The sequence below is a fragment of the Pelobates fuscus genome, chromosome 2, assembly GCF_036172605.1.
Source record: "Pelobates fuscus isolate aPelFus1 chromosome 2, aPelFus1.pri, whole genome shotgun sequence".
In the NCBI taxonomy this organism is placed as follows: domain Eukaryota; kingdom Metazoa; phylum Chordata; class Amphibia; order Anura; family Pelobatidae; genus Pelobates; species Pelobates fuscus.
Window position 1 is genome coordinate 10,355,495 of NC_086318.1, and position 22,387 is coordinate 10,377,881.

A 22,387-nucleotide genomic window follows, 5' to 3' on the forward strand; every position below is an offset into this window, starting at 1 on the left:
CTACAAGCACGAGACAAGGCTCTGTGTTGAGGGTAAAGCTGAACTGGTTTTAATGGGACCATACATGGCCTTTTATGTGAATCCCCATACAAGAGGTCTACGGTAACACTTTCCAGGGGCATTCCCCACTGGACCTGAGAGGGGACAGACACACGATGTCCAACATAATTATATTAACTCTCAGGTCCAGGACATGCAGAACAGAAATACCCCCAACATCTACAGTTAACAACAAGGTACCCCCTTAAGTCTTATAGTCTGAGAGTGGTCACCCGACACTCATCTCCCTCAGCATCCTATGCACAATATGGCTTGAGATACGGAGTGTCAGGCCACTATCTGGGGCGCACACAACTTCAAGTCAGATTCTAAAGAGTATCAAGGTTTGGCGAGTCATATTTAAGTAGATCTGTTACCTAAATTTTTTCAACAGACACAGACCTAACACAGCCCTAGCTAGCACAGCCCTAGGCAACCCAAGCACGGACCTAGTGCAGACCTAGCACAGCCCTAGCACAGACCTAACACAGCCCTAGCTAGCACAGCCCTAGGCAACCCAAGCACGGACCTAGTGCAGACCTAGCACAGACCTAGCACTGCCCTAGCACAGACCTAACACAGCCCTAGCTAGCACAGCCCTAGCACTGCCCTAGCACAGACCTAACACAGCCCTAGCTAGCACAGCCCTAGCACTGCCCTAGCACAGACCTAACACAGCCCTAGCTAGCACAGCCCTAGCTAGCACTGCCCTAGCACAGACCTAACACAGCCCTAGCTAGCACAGACCTAGCACTGCCCTAGCATTGACCTAACACAGCACTAGCTAGCACAGACCTAGCACACTTGACTGGTTTTGTGGCTGACTCGATTGCCAGCAATCATATCATCTCTTGAATGCGAGTAGCCATGGAATTACAGAGAAGATAGCTCTATACCTAATGTTCAATCTTTGTATGGAGATGGGGGTAAGTATAATATATATACATGCCCAAGTGGAGGAGCAGTCAAAAAGACTCCTCATGTAGTAAACTGCCATGAATTACAAATACGATTCCCTCCCCTCATGAACCGTATTGCAGGGCGTCTCCTCGAAGTATCATCCCCATGAAACCCAATATTACTGCCTAACTCTACGGTCACATCCCCATCACACTGTGCTACAGTGCAAAATAAAAGATTAGCAAGAACGCCCTTTTGTTATTTTTGTTAGGACTTGCTATTTCTAAACACTTCTTTTTAGATTTTGGAATTACTACGTTTATATTCTGGGTAAACCCCATTTTATGAGTCCCTTTAACACGACTTTGGATCCCCCTAGTGGGAGACTGGTAGTACATCACATTATTTGGATGCTTCACACTGCTGTTCCAGGTAGATATAATTTTGATGGAGAGGCTCTGGAGCGAGGATTGCAGGAAGACTTTGGTGATAGGGTCAGTAACGGGGCTGTTTCTGAGGCTGGAGTACAGTTGCCCAAGCCGTTGCACCATCCTGGGGCTCTGTCTGCATGGCCAGTCTCGCAGAAGAATTTTTCTAGCCAAAACAATTAAGCCTGTCTGCTTTAACCTATTGTTGCTTTGACTTGTGCTGGGAAATGTCTTCTCCGTCACTTGTCGGGCTCACTAGCTGAAATAAGTCACGTTAAGTATTGCAAGGCCGGGTCCCCCTCGATGGAGCTCTTCTCTAATTGTCCATCATGCTCGCCTTCTGGCCATGGCCCCCTGTTAACAGCATTTTCTTAACCCCTTAAGGACCAAACTTCTGGAATAAAAGGTAATCATGACATGTCACACATGTCATGTGTCCTTAAGGGGTTAAAGCATTTTCTAGAGGTCAGTGAAATCTATTGATTAAAATATAACTGCTGGGAACATGTGATATGAGCAGCCAATCAGAACCTGAGATTGTAATGGAAGACCTGTTTAATTACTACCATTGCGCTGCGCAGGGATGGCATGGGGTAGGCTACAAATCATTTATCATTATGCATTATGCCAATTTGTGATGTTATTATGCTGAGTGCTTATTAATGAGATGAATATTTGTTTCACGTATTGTAGGTGACAGATCTAATTAAGAAACACATCCTGAAGATTACCCCAGCAAGCAGCACAGTAAGTATCATTCACAGCCATAAGGACATACCCAGTCTAATACCCTCTTGGACCCAATTACGGGGAGAAATAACGTTACGCAATTAGAGTAGCACAGGCCACAAGGATTTTAGTGATGAGTACTGCTCTCCCACTGAAATATTGTGAAGGCCAGGATTGGCTGAACAACCTCAGCAAGTTCCTGGTTTATGCAGGGATTTATAGCAAAGGGGAAAAATGTAGATATATTTCTTTATGTGTAAAATCCTTCTATTTAAAAACAGATTTGTTCTATAAACAAGATTTAACACACGCAAAAAAAGCAAGAGAAAAGATAACAGTGTCCATGCGTTTATAAGAAATCACAAGAGCAGATTAAGCAGTAGTCAATCAGAAATAGAATGAAGTGAGTAATGTGTGTTAGAAGTGCGGACTCCAAGAGGAAGCCGAATCAAGTGCCGCTAGCTAAGACAGAAGTGCATGGAAGGAAGGAGAATCGAGATAGCGTTCCAAATAGAACCAGCGCATTTTTTATATCAATATTTTATCAATAATGCAGTAAAAATGTGTTGTTTAAATTTCAGCTCATGTTTTCACTTGTTCCCTAATCAAGGATAAAAGACGTCCAGTTCTACTAAAATAGAATAAACCCACATTTCATAGAATAATGAGCCATTCATTGGGATTGGAAGTGGCCCATGCTGTGGGTATCCCAGACTAATGACTCAAACAAGTATCTGTTCTTCCTGAGACAGAGCGGAGATAAACCACATTAATTGGGAGCCAAATATAAAGTTGCAATTGCTAATTAAAACTTTACTAATGAGTGAAATGGCCGCTTCTCACTGTATAATGAACGGCATTCATTCATTCATGAGCTGACACAGATTTATTGGGCAATTCATGCACGTACACAGACTGACCAGCAAACTCGTCTCTCTTTAAAGGCAACATCTGTGAGCACTTACTGATGGACCCAGCCTCATAGTAAGTACCTCTGCCAGGTATTCTTTATACATATAGACCCACGGGGTATATACTAAATGATCATATTCTGCAGCATATTACAGTTATACAACGGCTACATATATAAACCCAGTAATTGGCAAATGTTAACAATGAGAGGAGTACAGTAACGCGTGTGTGCTTACAATCTAATATGTATATAGAAATGTATCAATATCTTTTAAAATTAGCACTCAGATGGAAAGATGTTTAGTATTAACTAACGTGGATACAACACGTCATTTTATTTATCTGTGAGTGTCCCTTGTATAGATTCTAAAATACCGTGCCCAGATCCATCCTTGTGACAGATCACTCTCTCGGAAAAGGCATGAACTGTATCTGTTACACGGTAATAAACCCTGTGAAAGATCTCATTTAAAGTGGCACTCTCACTTTTGGGTTCCTCCATTTTTTGGGGAAAACTCCCTCAAGGTGACATGTCTGCTAACAAGGTGACAGAGATGGAAGATTAATGTCTTGTTCCTCAGCACTGCCATGTTCTTAGTGCCACTTTAACAGTTAACAAGTCTAGTGCGCATGTGTAGAAAGTCGCTGTGCTATGCCAATCAAAGTCAATGCCTTCTGTGTCTCTACGCTCGGAGTGGAGACCCAGGGAGTCCACCTGGAGCCTGTCAGAGGGACAGCCACTAGAGGCAGTCATAGGCAGCAATGTAAACATTGCCTTTTCTCTGAAAAGGCAGTATTTACACTGCTGGGGCTGCAGGGACAGGCTGTGTACTATGTACAACGTTTCTTTTATTTTGTATCTTCTTCAATAAAGGTCTCTATTTTTCATATTACATGGCTGGATACTTTCCAGACAGACCACGTATATTGAATATTTGCAGTTTTAGCGCAGTTTGTCCTTAGCATCGCTTGGATGTATTTGCTGAAGTCCTGTACATCATGTTTAAATTAGCTGACTAATAATATCTGTTATCTTATGCAGAGGCCAACCAGTACGTCAACCACAACGGATCACAAGCAACAGGCAGCTACAGTGTATCTCCAGCAATATCCGCGAACGTTCACTCTTTCTATAGATACTGCACCAACATCTGCTCCGACGGCATCTTGCAGACATTCTAATTAAAGGAACAGAACGGCTGCTAGTAGTGCTCAATGATATTTAACCTCAGTAATCTCTCTTTATTGGAGATGATACATACAATAAATACATGGAATTAATTTATTAGGCAGCTCAATGTGCAATAACATAGACGGAATACATATAAAATGTCCACCATGTCCCCTCCCACCTATCACTTCATCAATTCCTCCTGTGTTCTCCTGTGTGTAAGGGGCATAGCCTTCCTTAGATAACCATTCGTGGTGACGGTCACTCCACAGTTCATTTATCCAGATTATACCATTTACAATTTGAACAAACTATAGCATAGAAGAAAGGGAAAGGGGAGGGTGCAAGTCTCCCCTATTGAGGGCGCTAATCACTAATGACAAAAGGATATGTTATAAAAAACTGAAAATGTATTAATACAATTTAAATAAAAATTGATAATAAAGCAGTACAATTACAAGACCAATAGTAAAAACAAACACCAGCCACTAGCACACAAGTATAAAGATGCTTCACATAGCCCTAGGTCGCGACTCATGGGGCTGGAAATACTTGTGGCTCTCAGTACAATCGTGGTGGTGAAGTAAACGGTCTCTGGACTGCTGTTTTAAAACGAAACTCAGGCTCAACGCGTTTCGTCCCGCGCATTTCGGGACTTCCTCAGGAGCTGTAGATGCTGTTGTTCCTTCGCCGGCTTCTTCTCTTTTAAGTCTCCGAAAATCTTCTGTCTTCGCTCCAAAAAACGCCGTTGCGCATGCGCACAACGACACAAAAGTTCCGTTCAGCTACGGGTGCCCCCAGAGACCAGTAGCTTTCAGGAAGTTTATGTGCCTATTCTGAGTGGCAGCTTTTCACCTGTATGACACGCCTGTAGAACCTAGAGTCTGGATCTCTTTTCCATTTTGTATCAAACTATAGCATAGTGTCTAATAAAGCACTAATTATTTCATATAACATAGATAACAACATAGGGCATACATATGTATTACAAAGTCATAGGACATATGTATTACAAAGTCATAGGACATCACATTATTAACATCCTGCAAACTCTTATCAAATGAATACAATAACTCTTAATAATGAATACAATAACTCTTAATAATGAATAACACACTTTTTAAAGTTCCACCACTGCTACATTTATAGTGGCAGGGGAGTTCAGTTAAAGAGGCAGAATTGTGCTACACTACAAATTTGGCAATTTTCTAAAACGGAAATTTTTGTGAAAACTGGTGGAATTTACGATGGGGGAAAAAATGGCACCTATTAGCTTACTTTAATAAATGCGATCAAAACAACAACAGAAAGTAACCATATGTTTTCAGAACACTTTGACAAATATCTCCAATTTTCTCCATTTATAATAAACACGTTCCTCCGCCAACATTTACAGTTTACTAGGCAAAATGCGATGACCAAGGTAGTCAGTGTCACGCCAAGCCCCTTCTTCCTGTTTAAGTTCATTTATAAATGTTTGTCTGTAGCTTCAGTAACTTATATGTTTGTCAATTCCTGAACCTAATTAAAGGAATACTACAAGCACTATAATAGGTATATCTATTATGGTTATTGGGCCAGGAGTGCCCAGGCGCCACCACATTGTAAGGAGTCAAACTGGTTTGGAAGGGTTTGAATTCTTAATTGAGATCCGAAGGTACAGCTCCTTATCTCCTCCTTGCCAGGGCACTCACGGTAGTGAGCTGCAGTGGTTATGGTCCTGAGCACTTTTTTATGAATATTGAATATTAGCACAATGTATTTTATAGCTAGCAAATAAACATATCATAGATTGTATTGCAAACAAATTTAATACTGAAAATATGTAAATTGACACAATTAAAAATGTTCACTTTGTTCATCCTTTATAAAATCATTTGGGAAATAAAAGGCATTACACAGTAATGTGTATACAGTGTGCTTTATCGTGTAATAGTTCACACAGGGTCTCAAATGTTAGTATAAAAGCGTACGTTTTTTCTCACACGTAGAAGGTCTGGCAAAAATCGATAAATAAAAATGGTCAAATAGCTTCAGTCAGAGGCAGGTCCCCTAAGACCTTTGAAAAAGGTTCCCCAGAAAGAAAGAGGGAGATCATACATAAAAACCCAGAAAGGGGGGGTCAATTATCCTTCAAAGGAAGGATGGATAGGAGTAATACTGATGCCAACAGTGATGTCACCCTGAATTCATATAGAAGGGAAAATCCTTCGGGCACTTATGCTCAGGTGGTGAGAAACAAGGAAGATAATAGAAAAGGAAACCCTTTGGAGATCAGGGAAAGTGAAAATTTTCAGGAGAGAGCAAGAGCCCCAAAAGAGAAGACCATTACCAATTATTTTCAGCCCCGAGAGAAACGGTGGGATCATCCCAATCGCTTCTCCCATTTGTACAGGGAATCCCCACCCAAAAGAAAAAGAGCAGAGGATCTGGAGAGGAACTCAGGGAGGGATTAGAAATATCAGGGGATGTTTTCCAAAGAGGGATTGTCAATTTATCTGGAGTAAATTTGACAGAACAGGAAATGCAGCTCTTGGAGAAGGGAATGAAATTCGCCCCTAACCAAGAGGCGGATGATTTTCAATTATATATTGATTTTAAAAAATTTATTAGATCAATGACAGTCACTAGACATTTTTTGAAATTCCCGAATCCAATTGAGAACAAAGATGAGTACGAGTCCAATGACATACAGAGAAAATTTAAGCCCAGGTCCAAATTCTTCCCTGCACATAGCAAAGGGTCACATTTGGAAACCTTTGAAGACCTAGTTGAAAAGGATTTTGAAAAATGGGTAGGTAAGAGAAAAAGAGGAGGGAACCAAGTACACAATCTAACAAAGGGGGAGCAAGCAGCATTAAAAAATCTAACCTCTAGGGAGGACATTGTCATAAAGGAAGCGGACTGTTCTGGTCATCATGTCAGAACAGTATTACCGCCAAGAGGCTTCCAATATCTTGGCGGATGGGAATACGTACAAAAAACTTAAAAATGACCCCTCCCAGGTGTTTAATATGGAACTAAAAACCCTTTTAGAAGAGGCCAGAAATGAAAACATCATTACAAAAAGAAATTTTGATTATCTTTGGAACCCCCATCCAGTCATCCCTATTTTTTATTTTATCCCCAAGATTCACAAAAACCTTACAAGCCCCCCAGGGCGCCCAATTATAAGCGGGATTGAATCTATCACGGCCAACTTGTCAGCCTTTTTAGACTCCTATTTACAAAAATATGCACAAAGAGCATGGTCATATACTAAGGACACTAAATCCTTTTTGCAGGAAATTTTGGAATGGCAGGAAGATTACAGTTGGGCTACACTAGATGTAACCTCATTGTATACAGTCATCAGTCATAACCTTGGGCTTAAAGCAGTGGCTTTTTATTTACATCAGGATGAAGACATTTCCCTCGGCCTTAGATCTTTCATTTTGTGGGGCATCCAGTTTATATTGGAACATAATTTTTTCCTTTTTGACCAATCATTTTATCTCCAGCTGGTGGGAACCGCCATGGGTACCAGGTTCGCCCCCAGTTATGCCAACATATACATGCGCAGATGGGAAGACCTCTGCGTGCGTCTGGGGCGTGACTGGGTGGTGAACCTGGTCCTATGGCGGAGATATATTGATGACGTGATTGTCATTTGGAAAGGGTCAGACTCTGAATTTATGACTTTTGTTGATCATTTAAATCAGAATGAATATAATTTAAAATTTTCCCCAGTGTGGAACCGCAGAGAAATAAATTTCTTAGACCTCACCTTATTCTGTGATAACAACAAGATAAAATCCAAATGCTTTTTTAAACCAACTGACGGGAATAGCTACGTCCATAAACATAGTTGCCACCACCAGCCTTGGCTGAAGGGCATTGCCAAAGGACAATTAACCAGAGTAAGGAGGAACTGCTCACACACGGAGGACTTTCAGGTACAGGCACAACATATAGCCGGTAAGCTGGTCAAAAAAGGTTACAACCAAAAACAGATTAATAGAGACATCCATATGATGTCCAAGAGAAATAGGAATGAGCTTCTAGCGGATGGCCCTATTAACAAAAATAAAAAACAGGGGAGAATTTCAAACAGGCTTTTTTCACACAATACAGTGTGGACCATTCAAAAATACAGAGGAGTTTGTATAAATTTTGGCCTATACTATTGGAGGATCCCATTTTGGGGGAACACCTATCTAACAGACCAAAAATTATTTATAGGAAACAACAAAACCTCAAAAATATACTAGCACCTAGTTACGCCTTAAGGAATGGATCCACAAGTAGAAATAAAAAAGAGCTAAAAGGTTTTAAGGGTTGCAAAAGCTGTAAAGCATGTTCACAAGTTAACACGGATAAAGTTACTTCATATAGCAGTTTTGTGACAGGAAAATCCTTTCCTATTAAATCAGAAATTGGATGCCGCACTACCTGTGTGGTATATCTCCTCCAGTGCCCATGCGGCAGACAATATGTTGGCCGCACAAAAAGATGTCTAAAAGTAAGACTCCTAGAACATATAAACAATATAAAGAAACGATTGGAGACCCACTCAGTCCCCCTCCATTGTAACAGTTGCCCGTCTTTTTGTTTGAAGGGACTACGCTGTATAGGGATAGAACAAATCCAATCCCACTGGAGAGGGGGTAATAAAGAGAAAAGATTGGCACAAAGAGAATCTTTTTGGATTCACAGGTTGCGCACTCTTACGCCTAGGGGTTTAAATGTGGACATGGATATCGTTTGTTTTTTGAATTAATTGAGTGTATATATCTTTAATCAAATACACAGTTAAATATAATGTAATATAATTTGAACATCCAGTAAAATACAACACTATTTTAGTAGTAAAATGTATATCTCTGATGTCCCCTTCCTTTGTAATGAACATTAAAGGTTCAACCTTTTATACGATTCTACACAATATGGATATGTAATTGAATATAGAAACGAATATTCATGTCACTTCACATTAATGGTGATATAGTCATTTTAATTTTGATTGGTTTATCATTTGTTTAATTATTCTACACAATATGGATGTGCAATTGAATCTAGAAAAAAGGACATTTTATGTCACTTATTTCAAATGAATTCACAATTGAGAATGTGAATTCATCCTACAATGTCACTTTAATAGATATTATGATAACAATATTGTCACTAACATATTAATTCACTATTATCATTGACAAAGTAATTATGGTTGACGGTTAATATGATATATAAAAAAATGTTGTTGCTAATGTATGAATTCATATTCAGTATCATTGGTTATTAAGTAAAATTATAATTAAATTAAAATTAACAGTATTGGTATTGCACAAATCCATTATTATTATCACTAATGACTAAGTAATATTATACTTGATATAATGAATGATTGACTTGGATGGGAAGTCCTTTCATTCTTTTTAACTGGTTAAAATTATTATTTCATTTAGAGGATGCAATATTTAGATCAAGGTTTTTTTCCAATGTGATCAAAGAAAACATTCTAATAGTTTTTTATTTCTAGTGCCTAAGTTATACATTAGATGTCTCTTTAAGCCGCTATAAATGCTGTGGAACGCACAGCCATCTTTGCTTCCCGAGCATGGAACGCATAAAGATCACGTGACCGGCAATTATACACGTGACGTAAGACGTACGACGTGGCGCATGACGAATGCGGAAGTGTTTGGAGTTCCGAACGGACCCGGCTTTTCTCATTGCGGTTAAACAGCTACACCTGAAAAGAAGTTTTTCGGCGAATCGGAAGCAGGCATGGAGAAGACACCCACTATTCCACCAATGACTTGGAGGGCTTAGCCCTATATAATAGCTTTTTATTGTTAGTGTTTTTAGGATGCTGTTATTTGTACCTGTAAAATTTGATTTACTGAAAGAGGTCCCTGAGGAAGTCCTTGCTGTAGAAGGACGAAACGCGTAGGACCAGCATCTCTTTCTTATTTGTTTTTATTATTTTATTCAATTCAACCTTTTTTCAAGTGAATAAATCGCCTTTAAGTATTCCTTTGGTTGCTGTTTGTGAGATTCTATGCTGACCTGGATACCCTATCGGCTATCACTTGAGGAGGGAATTTTAAAGGAACACACCCCCCACTTCTACCAAGGGGAGGCACCTATAACACGCATTATTATTCTGGAATATGTGAGTGCATTCTGATCACCGGCAATATTCATTATATTTTAGTAGCAATATTTGCACTATGTTTTGTCCTCTATTATAGGTACACTAGCAATATCCCAAAATATCCCATCAACTATACAAGCTTGCTAGTAGTCATTTGTAAGGACTGTGATGGCATTAGCAGCACAGCTTACTGCAAATGACAACAGAATGTAACAATAGTGTCTGCATTTGAACATAGTGTTCACATACACTAAATACAATTAAATCATATATTTATTTTAAATAAAGGTATTAATAAAGTGCTATAACAATCTTTATCAATTTCTGGAACACTAATGTAATGCTAACAGTGAAATGGTAGGGTCAATTCACTCCTGCCCCTCCCTGAATCTAGGAATAATATCACCCATTGAAACTTTGTTTACTGGTTGCAAACAAAGGGGTGTGCCGCGTGCTGACAGTTTAAGCAAACATACAGGCATTAAATCAGTAAATAGTGGCTTCTGGTAGATGGATTTTTTCCTCTATAAGCTGTTAATCATAACTAGAGTATAAATGAGGGCGCGTGACACTTTAAGGACTAAATTGCAATCTGCGGAATACATTAAAATGAAAACATGTGGTTATGGTCCTGAGCTCTTTTTGATGAATATTGAATATTTTTATTTATTATTTATTTATTATTGCCATTTATATAGCGCCAACAGATTCCGTAGCGCTTTACAATATTATGAGAGGGGGATTTAACTATAAATAGGACAATTACAAATAAACTTACAGGAACAATAGGTTGAAGAGGACCCTGCTCGATCGAGCTTACATTCTATAGGAGGTGGGGTGTAAAACACATTAGGACAGGAATTTACACTCAAATAAGGTGGGCTGCCCTTTAGGAGAGGGCAAGAGACAGGTATGTGAGGTAAGGGTTAGTCTTGGAGGCCATAAGCTTTCCTAAAGAGATGGGTTTTAAGGCACTTCTTAAAGGATTGAAGACTAGGGGAGAGTCTGATGGCGGTAGGCAGGCTATTCCATAGGAAGGGAGCCGCCCGCGAGAAGTCCTGCAAGCGCGAGTTGGCCGTACGAGTGCGGACAACGGACAGGAGGTGGTCACGGGCAGAACGGAGAGACCGAGAAGGGACATACCTATGGATCTGTGAGGAGATATAAGAGGGGCTAGAGTTGTTCAGTGCTTTATAGGTGTGAGTTAGTACCTTGAATTGACTCCTATAGCATACAGGAAGCCAATGTAAGGACTGGCAGAGGGGTGAGGTGTGAGAGAAACGACTAGAGAGGAAAATCAATCTAGCAGCAGCATTCATTACGGACTGTAAGGGTGCAGTACGGCTATTGGGAAGACCAATCAGGAGAGGGTTACAATAATCCATGCGGGAAATTACTAGAGCATGGACAAGCTCCTTGGTAGTATCTGGTGCAAGAAAGGGGCGGATGCGGGCTATGTTTTTAAGATGGAATCTACAGGATTTGGCAACATGCTGGATGTGAGGCTCAAAGGTGAGACCAGAGTCAAGTATGACGCCAAGACAGCGCGCTTGCAAGGATGGACTAATGTTGGTACCACAAACTTGGAGGGAGAGCGAAAGATGAGGATCAGTATTAGGAGGAGGAAAGACAAGGAGCTCAGTTTTTGAGAGATTGAGTTTCAGAAAGCGGGAGGACATCCAGTCAGAGATGGAAGAAAGGCAAGCAGTGACACGTTGCAGGACGGCAGGGGAGAGGTCCGGGGAGGAGAGATATAGCTGGGTGTCATCAGCGTACAGGTGGTAGTGAAATCCAAAAGAGGTAATAAGTTTGCCAAGAGAGGCAGTATAAAGAGAAAATAGAAGGGGACCAAGGACGGAGCCTTGGGGAACGCCAACCGAGACAGGGCAAGGGGAGGAGGTATCATTAGAAAAGGAGACACTGAATGAGCGTTGGGAGAGATAAGAGGAAAACCATGAGAGGACAGAGTCACAGAGACCAAGCGATTGAAGAGTTTGAAGAAGGAGAGCATGATCAACGGTGTCAAAGGCCGCTGAGAGGTCAAGAAGAATTAGTATGGAGTAGTGGCCTTTGGATTTAGCTGCAATTAGGTCGTTAGTAACTTTGATAAGGGCAGTCTCTGTAGAGTGGAGAGGGCGGAAGCCAGATTGAAGGGGGTCAAGGAGAGAGTTGGAATTGAGGAAATGAGACACACGGGTAAAGACAAGTCTTTCCAGAAGCTTTGAGGAAAAAGGGAGCAGGGATATGGGACGGTAGTTAGAGGGGGTGGATGGGTCGAGGGATGGTTTTTTTAGTATAGGTACTACAGTGGCATGTTTAAGGTCAGCAGGGACGATGCCAGAAGAGAGCGAGCAGTTGAAGATGTGTGTTAGAGAAGGCACAAGACAAGTGGAGAGAGATCTAATAAGGTGAGATGGGACAGGATCGAACGGGCAAGTGGTGGGGCGAGAGGAGCAAAGAAGAGCAGCCACCTCTTGGTCAGTAGCTGGGGAGAATGTCTGAAGGGTAGGAAAGGCATGATCTATGTGTGATTGAGAAACAGAAAGGCAAGGAGGGGAGAATTCTTTCCTTAGCTGTTCAATCTTGTCAGTGAAGTAACATGCAAAGTTATCAGCAGTAAGGTTAGTTTTGGGGGTGGCCACAGCAGGGCGAAGAAGAGAATTAAAGGTGTCAAAGAGACGCCTGGGGTTGCGGGAACATGAACTAATGAGAGTGGAAAAATAGGACTGTTTGGCAAGGGCAAGGGCTGCACTGTATGAACACAATATGAATCTATAATGGAGAAAGTCTGATTGTGTACGAGACTTCCTCCAGGAGCGTTCAGCACAACGGGAGCATCTTTGCAGGTAGCGCGTTGATTTAGTATGCCATGGTTGGTGGCGGGTCCTCCTCGAGGTGCTTGTTTGGAGTGGCGCTGCAGTGTTCAAGGCAGATGTAAGAGTAGAGTTATATATGGAGATGGCCTGTGAAGGACAGGAGAGGGAAGGGATGGACAGCAGTTGTGAATCAATGTCAGCTGACAACTGTTGGAGATCAAGAGAATTAAGGTCCCTCCTGAGTTGAGGGGGGTTAGGCTGAGGTTTTTGGGTGAGGGGGTATGTGAGAGCAAATGATAAGAGGTGATGATCAGAGAGTGGATATGGAGTGTTGCAGATATTAGATACTGTACATGCATAAGTGAAGATTAGGTCAAGGGTATTGCCAGCTACATGGGTGGGAGAATTTGCCCACTGCGATAGCCCGAGGGAGGAAGTCATTGAAAGTAGTTTAGTGGCTGCAGAGGTCAAAGGTGGGTTTATAGGAATATTGAAGTCCCCGAGAATTAGGGATGGAATGTTAGAAGAGAGGAAATAGGGTAGCCAGGCAGCAAAGTGGTCAAGGAAGAGAAGAGGGGAACCAGGGGGACGGTAAATAACAGCAATGTTAGCAGAGAAGGGTTTGAAAAGGCGAATTGAGTGTATTTCAAATGATGGGAAAGAGAGAGAAGGGGGGGTGGGAAGAGGTTTAAAAGAGCAGTGAGGGGAGAGGAGAAACCCAACACCACCACCTTTACATTCAGAGTTTCTTGGGTTGTGGGTAAGTTGGAGACCACCGAAGGACAAAGATGCAGGGGTGGCAGTGTCAGAGGGGGAGAGCCAGGTTTCTGTTATGGCTAGTAAATCTATAGAACGAGAGAATATTAGTATAACTTGATTTGGGTAGCAAAGTAATTAAGAAAGTGTGTCAGTAAGGGCACTATAATAGCTGGAGATACTATGATTTCTGAGGATTATTCACTAAACCAGGATTTTTGGAGAACTGACAAGGGCAATGTAAGTTTTAGGTGAGAGAGCATGGAACGGATATTGGGTACCTGATGATATTCCACAGTGCCTGGATTAGTAAATACATTAATTTCGTTATTTCGTTCCTTAAAAGAAAACCATGTGTACTAATCATTTAATAGCATGCTCCATAGAAAAACAAAAACAGAAATCTGTCTAGGAATGTGATTTTATTGTCGATTTCTTTAAAATAATAAAAATTAATATTAGAGGTGGATTATTAACAAGTTAATCTTATTTTTTTCCCTTATTATTTTTCCATTATTCGTTACAGATAAGATAAAAAGACATTACATACAAAGATGATAATTACATATATCAACTATAGCATGTTAACAATACATACAAACATATATACATACAAACATATAGTTATCTCTTCTATTTCCGTAAACACGTTTGGGGGTTTCTTTTAGTATTGGTCCGAGTCAGAATATTTCATTATGACAGATTTTATTTCTACATTTAGCAGTATATAAATTGAATCCATACACTCTATGGAGGGTCTATCAAGGATCTTAATCCATTTGTCCCAAGTTTCGTATCTCTGCGTACTGATACAAAATTGTGAGGCTATGCCTCTTTCCATTATGCATTGGGTTCTAAAAGCCTCCTTAATTTGCTGCCAAGTATCTACTGTTGTCTTTTTCCAATTCCTGGCGATAGGTATTTTAAGGGCATGAATCAGGAGATATTTCTTATCTTTTGGTATTTGCGGTAATTTTAAATGTGACAATATTGTTTCGGGTGTTCAATTATATGTAATACCCAGTAGCCTGCTAATTTCTAATAGAATTTGACCCAAAGCTCTTTTAATCGGGGTACAGTTCCACCATATATGCATTTCATCTGCTTCTTCTGCTCCACATCTCCAACATTTCTGATTGTCTGAGTTAGAAAACTCACATAACTTGGCAGGTGTCATATACCGCCTATTTACCAATTTATAGTGAGCTTCCATAATATTTAGACAGTGGGCTGTGGAATAGACAGATTGAAGGGCCGCATTCCACTCCCCTATGTCAATTTTTATATGTAAATCTTTTTCCCATCTACTCTTGGCAGGGGGTGGTTTTGAATTTTAACTGTTTTTATAATATCCACACATTTAGTTACTATCTTTGCACTTTTCTCAATATTCATTAGCTTGTTTAATTTAGAAACAGCAGATGTCTCATTTAAATAACATCTAGAGCTGTATTTATTCTAATGAAGTTAAAGGGACACTATAGTCACCCAGACCACTTCAGCTCAATGAAGTGGTCTGGGTGACTATAGTGTCCCTTTAACTTCATTAGAAGTTAAAGGGACACTATAGTTAGAAGTCCCTCTAGGTTTAACCCTTCAGATGTAAACACAGCAATTACAGAGAAACTGCCGTGTTTACATTTGGGGTTAATCCAGCCTCTAGTGGCTGTCTCATTGACAGCCACTAGAGGTGCATTTGCGACGCTGGAGGCATATTATGCCTCCATCATGCAGAGCGTCCATAGGAAAGTATTGAGAAATGCTTTCCTATGAACACTTTGAATGCGTGCGCGGCCCTTGACGCGCATGCGCATTCGGCTCAGCTGACGTCGGACGGGGGAGCTAACGTCAGCGAGGGAGGAGAGGTCACCAGCGCCGAAGCAGCCAGACGCTGGAGTAAGGTTAGTGGCTGAAGGGGTTTTAACCCCTTCAGCGCCACGGGAGGGGGACCCTGAAGGTGGGGGCACCCTCAGGGCACTATAGTGTTAGGAAAACGGGTTTGTTTTCCTGACACTATAGTGATGCTTTAAAGTTCTGGGTTGCCGGGAATCCAAATATACTCTGTATATCATTAAAGACCATAATCTTCCTCTCTCTATATAAATCTGAGATTTTCTTAATGCTCTGTCTAGTCCACTCACTTGTATCCAAATGTTCAATCCATTTATTCAGATATCTAAGTGGTACTGCTGGTAAGATTTTATCTTTTAAATTTATTTGATTTTTAAAATGGATCCAGAATTTAACTAGGCTTGCTTTTACTTCGACTGTTAGTTCTTATAGGCCCCATCAAATTAACCCCATTATATGGCTCTTTGATATCATCCGATTCAATTTCAAACCAATTCTGAGTATAATTGTCTTGATTAATTGTGATAATCGTGTGCATCAACAATGCCGCTTGATGGTATAAGAAGATGTTTGGGAAACCTATTCCCCCATGTTTATGTTTTAAATATAAAAGCTCCTTGTGAGAAAACCCACCGGGATTTCGGGGTTTTCTCTGAGCATTCGTCTATTTGGTTTATTCGTTTATTTTATGCCACATTGGTTCGGTAGCTTGAAACTACCAAACACTGACCACCCTCCTGGCTCATTTACTTCAAAGGAGCCCTTCAATTAAGCGCTCTCTCAAGGTGGCCGTCATTCGTATATACGAATGCCACGTGGCGGAGAAAACGGCTGCCATCTTGTTTGTTCGGGACAAAGGCAGCGGGACTTGGTTGTTGAGTGTCTGGAACTAAAATCACATTATTACCGAGTGGCGCTCAGATCCTATACACACAGTCCAATCGCCATGGAGCCAAAGTCTTTCACACTGTTCTTTCGGGATTATACGAATGGCTCCATGGGATGGCTATCTGGGTTAAGTCCATTCGTGTAATAAAAGTCCCGAACGGACCGGCGTTCGTATGCTAGACGACAAAGAAGGGAGGTCAGCGGCTTCAGCGGTGTTCGGGAGAAAAAGTGTCCGTTTTGGGTTCCAGGAAATCATCGTCGAACACCGTTGTTCATTTATGCATCCAAGATGGCCGCTGCATCGTGGTCGCTATACGAACGACGACCACCCAGCATACGGTTGTCAATTAAGAGGTGTCTGCGGTTAACCACAACGTTCTAATGAGGCCAAGAGGTTAACCATCAGCACACTTCTCTTCTGGGTGGCCGGCCATTCGGTAGTTTGTTCGGGAGTTTAGGAAATAAACGAACGGGGGAGTAAGGTCAGGCAATTACATAAATACAAACAAACCAAACGGGATAGCAGTATAGTTCCAAGACAGAGGGATCTGCCACACTGCCACCTCCTTGTGGGAAACTCCGGCAGACCCGGCTTGACCCTTTGGTGGGTCAGCTTGGGGATGACCGGACTAGGAGGTGGTAGGGATGTCAGTTTGCCGGGACAATCCAATGGCATTCCTGTTCTGCTTACCGGGTCGGTAGCTGATGGTGAAGTTATAGGGTTGTAGGGCTAAACTCCACCGCAGCAATCTATCATTGTCTCCTGAGACCCAGTTAAGCCAGACTAAGGGATTGTGGTCTGTTACAAGGGAAAATTCCTGTCCATATAAATAAGGGCTCAATTTCTTCAGTGCCCAGACCAGGGCTAAGCACTCCTTCTCCACTGCCGCATAACTCACTTCTCGAGGTAATAACTTTCTGCTTAAGTATGCGACAGGGTGCTCTCCTCCATCCTCCCTGACCTGGCTCAGCACAGCCCCCAGTCCGTTAGGGACTGGGGCAGCCAAGACAGGGGCATTCACAAGAGCCTGCTTCAGTGCCTGAAACGCGGCTTCACAAGCTGGAGACCACAGGACCTGCTTAGGTAAATTTTTCTTTGTCAGGTCAGTCAGGGGCTTGGCGATAGTACTGTAGTCAGGGACAAAATGTCGGTAGTACCCTGCCATCCCCAAGAAGGCTATGACCTGGGTCTTAGTGATAGGTGTGGGTCAGTTAGCCACCTTGGCTGGCTCCAGGCTCTGGCTCCCACACCCCACTCTGTGACCCAGGTACTGTACTTCAGCCATGCCTAGATGACACTTGTCTGGTTTCAAGGTTAGGCCAGCGGCCCGAATCTTGTCAAGATCCACCCCTACATGAACCAGGTGTTCCTCTCAAGACTCACTGAAGACCGCAATGTCATCCAGGTAGGCACAAGCAAATTCCTGGAAGCCATCTAGGAGTCTATCCACTATACGCTGGAAGGTAGCCGGGGCATTTTTCATCCCAAATGGCATGACTCTAAATTGGTACAGGCCAAACGGGGTGACAAATGCCGACTTTGGGATAGCATTCCCGGTCAGGGGAATCTGCCAATAGCCCTTACACAGGTCTATGGTAGTCAGATAACGTCCCCTGGCAATACGGTCTAGGAATTCGTCTACCCGGGGCATCGGGTAGGCGTCAGTGGTGGTCCTCTCGTTGAGCCGCCTGTAGTCCACACAGAACCGGGTGGTCCGATCTTTCTTAGGCACCAGGACTACAGGCGAAGCCCAAGGGCTATCGGGGTGTTCGATGACTCCAAGCCGGGTCATCTCCTGTATCTCCTTCCGCATTCCTTCTCTGCTTCAGGGATACGGTAGGGGGGCTGTCGCAGAGGGTTCTGTCCAGGGGTCTCTACCTTATGTACAGCTAGGGTAGTGTAACCGGGCTCTTGGGAGAACATTGTCTGCTTCTCCCACAGAAGCTGTCTTGCCTGTACCTTCTCTGGGGGACTCAACCGGTCACCTAACTGTACGAGACTAGTGAGGTCAGTCTATGTGAAGAATCACCCTCCCTGCATTCGGTACGTTTCCTCCCTGCTACTTTGTTCGTGGAATCCACTATCTTTTATTGTGGGTTGTTCGGTACTTTTATTCGTTAGAATCCCTTGTTCGGTAAAATAGTTATTTTACCGAACGAGGACCACCCTGGGTAGCAATTAGAACTTAGATTCCTGAAACCGCAAGCTAATTGAGTGCTCCTGGGTGGCCGCCATTTCGGGATACGAACACGTGGCGAGAACAATGGATGGCGGCCATCTTAAACTCCCGAACGGCCGGCCAGCGGGACTTAGGCGTTGAGCGCCTGGAACGATTTTCGGCATGGCTCTCCAGCAATCCCCAGTCCCCCATGGAAGTCCCGTCTGACACATTTCCACGAATTGTACACGAATGGTGTTTCGGAGTTTCAATCTACCGAACGAGGGGAGCACTCTCATGTAACCAGCTACATTACATCTATGGGGGTTTTCGTGAAATTTTCATCTGAACGGAGACCGGCTCGCACCACTGATTTCATGGAACTCTGAGTCGGCTACAACCTCGTGGCGGGCCGGTCAGTCTTCCACACGGTATAACTCCAAAACTACCGAACGGATTCTCACAAAATTTGGATATGTTGCTCACATCACCCTCAGCTACCCAGGGATATGGTTTTTATATTGATATGTTATGCATAAAGTATGTTTATAAAAATTGTGAAAAAACATTACTTTTCTGGCCACTAGATAATTGAGTTTGAGAAGTTGCTCAAACCCAATTATCTAGCCTGGCCCAGAGGAGGAGTTATGTACTGTATAAACTGTGTGCCCTGTTTCTCAGTAAATCAGACTTGTTCCAGCATTAACCATTGGCTCATGTGTGGATTATTCGGCGATACCAGCGATTTATTACTCTGTGAATTACTTGGCGATTTTATTTTATGGGAAGAAGGGAATGCTTGACGGAGTAAAGGATTGTACCGTCACAGTCTGGGGGTCCCTTTCTAATAAATCGGGAAGGGGTAAGTTTTCAGGGTCGTCTGCAGCAGGGGCACACACTTCAGCGACATCCTCCGGTCTCTCCTGATAGAGAGCCTCACTTGCCCGGCCGGATAATTTTCCAGATAATATAGTGACCCAGTCCTCTGCGGGTACCCTGTGTAGAGCACATTGCCGCTCAAATTCAGCAAGGTATCCATCAATCTCTCCTTCTGCTTCAACGAAGGTTTTAAATGCTGCAAAATGGACCTTATTCTTTTCCACTGGGGTTACTGTGACTTGGGCTGCTGCAGCGCCGCTTTGGCGAAGTAGCCTGGCCTCCACAGCGGCTATGACCCGGTAGATGATCTCTGTAGTCGGGTTGGGGACATAAAGTGCCATGTCTTCTTTTAACCGCCCGGTCAAAGCTTGCCTCTTTGGGGGTTCTATCTGGTATGCTGGGCACATTGGCTCCCTCGGTCCCTGGTACTCTGTCCATCTCGATCAGTATGGCAATAATCTCCCTCTGTGAATGAACAAAAATGGGATACAGCTGAATAACTAAAAAACAAAAGAATACATAGCACATAGTGAAGTACAATAACAGTAATTGGATTTAACCCACAATGATTGCACTCACGAAATGGTGTAGAGTAATGCGCCTTTAAGCCCACAATGGGCTGAAGTGGTATTCGCCTTCCACGGGTAGGTTGCTCTGTTTTTCCAAGAAATGAGAGTATGCCAGTTGGAATGTAAAAAAAGTTTTATTCAAAGGCAATAAATAGCCTTAAAGAATCAATCGATAAAATTTAAAATTAACTGCAATCTAACGCGTTTCGTCCATACAACTTGGACTTCATCAGAGATAATTCTGCAGTTTAAACAATAATATAAAATATAAAGCATGCATAATCCCACCCCCCAACAGAGTCCCTTAAATACAACCAGTCCGTGTGTTGATTGCCTCCAGATGGTTTTCACTTGAAAAGTTTGCGGCAAAAACGCAGCTGTTGTCCGTCCGTCTGTATAATATTATTTTGCGTTCCAAATGTCCGTTTCCGGTTGCGTTCCACAAACATATTTCCGGTTGTGGACGGCAACACACGTCATGACGCTGACGTTGCGTTCCAAAATTCGATATATGCGTTCCAAACATGAAAAACCACTCAAATGGCTCCCAAGAGGATTTTTTATTATTTGTACAGTATTTAAATTCCAACCCTTTTAATTTGAAATTTACACCAGACTGGCACAAAGACACCATAATTTTTTTGGATTTAAGTTTATATTGGGAAGGGGATAAAATTAGATCCAGATGTTTCTTTAAGAAAACTGATGGGACACCCGGATCTGACTGATGCTGGCGTCTAACTATCGCCGAGTAGGGGGACACACCCTCGCATACGTAGAGTCGCAGGCGGTGCTGACGTGGCGCTCTGGGCTCGATGCGAGAGGTGTAGGCTCCCCCAAACATTATACTCCTGCCTGTATTATATATAGGACACTACATGTAGACGCTTCATATGAGAATTCTTGATTTGTTGGCTAGTCAGATCTCGGCTCTGTCCTTTTTTATCTCATCCCTCTTAGTTAAAAACCTGGCGGGGCACTAATAAAGCAAGGAATGTGGCGGTTTGTACATGATAGACATATGCGTTTGGAGAATGACTACGATTACTTTATACTCTTACCTCGCTTGTACAATTTTGAAAGTATTTTATGCTATTTGTGTCTTACTGCATTATAATGTTTGCATTCTTTTTGGTGTACTGCCTTGAAATAAATAAAGAATTTAAAAAAAAAAAAAGAAAACTGATGGGAATAGTTATGTCCACAGGTCAAGTTGTCACCATCAACCTTGGTTGAGAGGCATTGCCAAAAGTCAACTAACAAAGTCAACTAACAAGGGTACGTAGAAATTGTTCTAATGCTCAAGATTTCGAAGTTCAGGCGAAACATATAAAAAATAAATTGGTGAATAAAGGTTATGATAAAAACACGATTGAAAAAGAAATCAGAATACTGAGGAAAAAAGATAAAAGTGATTTATTGACTAATCATCCAAAAAATTATTCAAATGAACACTTTAGACATTCATTTATAATGAAATATAACATCGACCATTGGAAAATGAATAGGTGCCTTAACCCCTTAAGGACACATGACGTGTGTGACATGTCATGATTCCCTTTTATTCCAGAAGTTTGGTCCTTAAGGGGTTAAAAAACATTGGCGCATATTACTCCAGGATCCAGTTCTTTGAAGTATTCTTCCTGATCGTCCATCTATTATTTATAAGAAGGGTCAAAATCTTAAAGATTTAGTTGCTCCCAGTTACCCTAGAAAAGACATCCCTAAAAAGAAAGTTGTCTCATACACAAAGGGATCTAAGGGATGCCAAATGTGCCGGGCTTGCTCAAGAATGAACATAGGTTTAACTCTTCAGTTCACAATTTATACCTCTGGAATTACCTTCCCAGTGAAGTCCAGTATTGGATGCCACACGGATTTTGTGATTTACCTATTGCAGTGTCTGTGTGGCAAACAGTACGTGGGAAAAACAAAAAGACCCCTGAAAGTACGCCTTATGGAACATATTAATAATATAAGGAAAGGCATAACAACCCATTCAGTGCCAATTCACTGCAACACATGCCAGGCCTTTAATTGGAGAGATTTTAAGGGTTGTGGTATAGAACATGTACCCTCCCATTGGAGAGGAGGAAATAGGGAATTGAAATTAGCACAACGGGAGACCTATTTGATCTACCAATTGGATACCCT

At 42.0% G+C, this 22,387-nt stretch overlaps 1 protein-coding gene across 1 annotated transcript in view; it reads left to right on the top strand.

The window, feature by feature from the left end:
• The window catches only part of LOC134586066 (mucin-4-like), a 63,586-nt gene extending 59,152 nt beyond the window's left edge, over positions 1 to 4,434 (top strand). The window contains exons 7-9 of the mRNA XM_063441576.1: positions 2,061 to 2,114; positions 3,041 to 3,080; positions 4,051 to 4,434. Coding sequence (XP_063297646.1) covers positions 2,061 to 2,114; positions 3,041 to 3,064 — 78 coding nt within the window. The 3' untranslated portion in view covers positions 3,065 to 3,080; positions 4,051 to 4,434. The remainder of the gene's footprint in view (positions 1 to 2,060; positions 2,115 to 3,040; positions 3,081 to 4,050) is intronic.
• Positions 4,435 to 22,387: the final 17,953 nt, after the last annotated feature.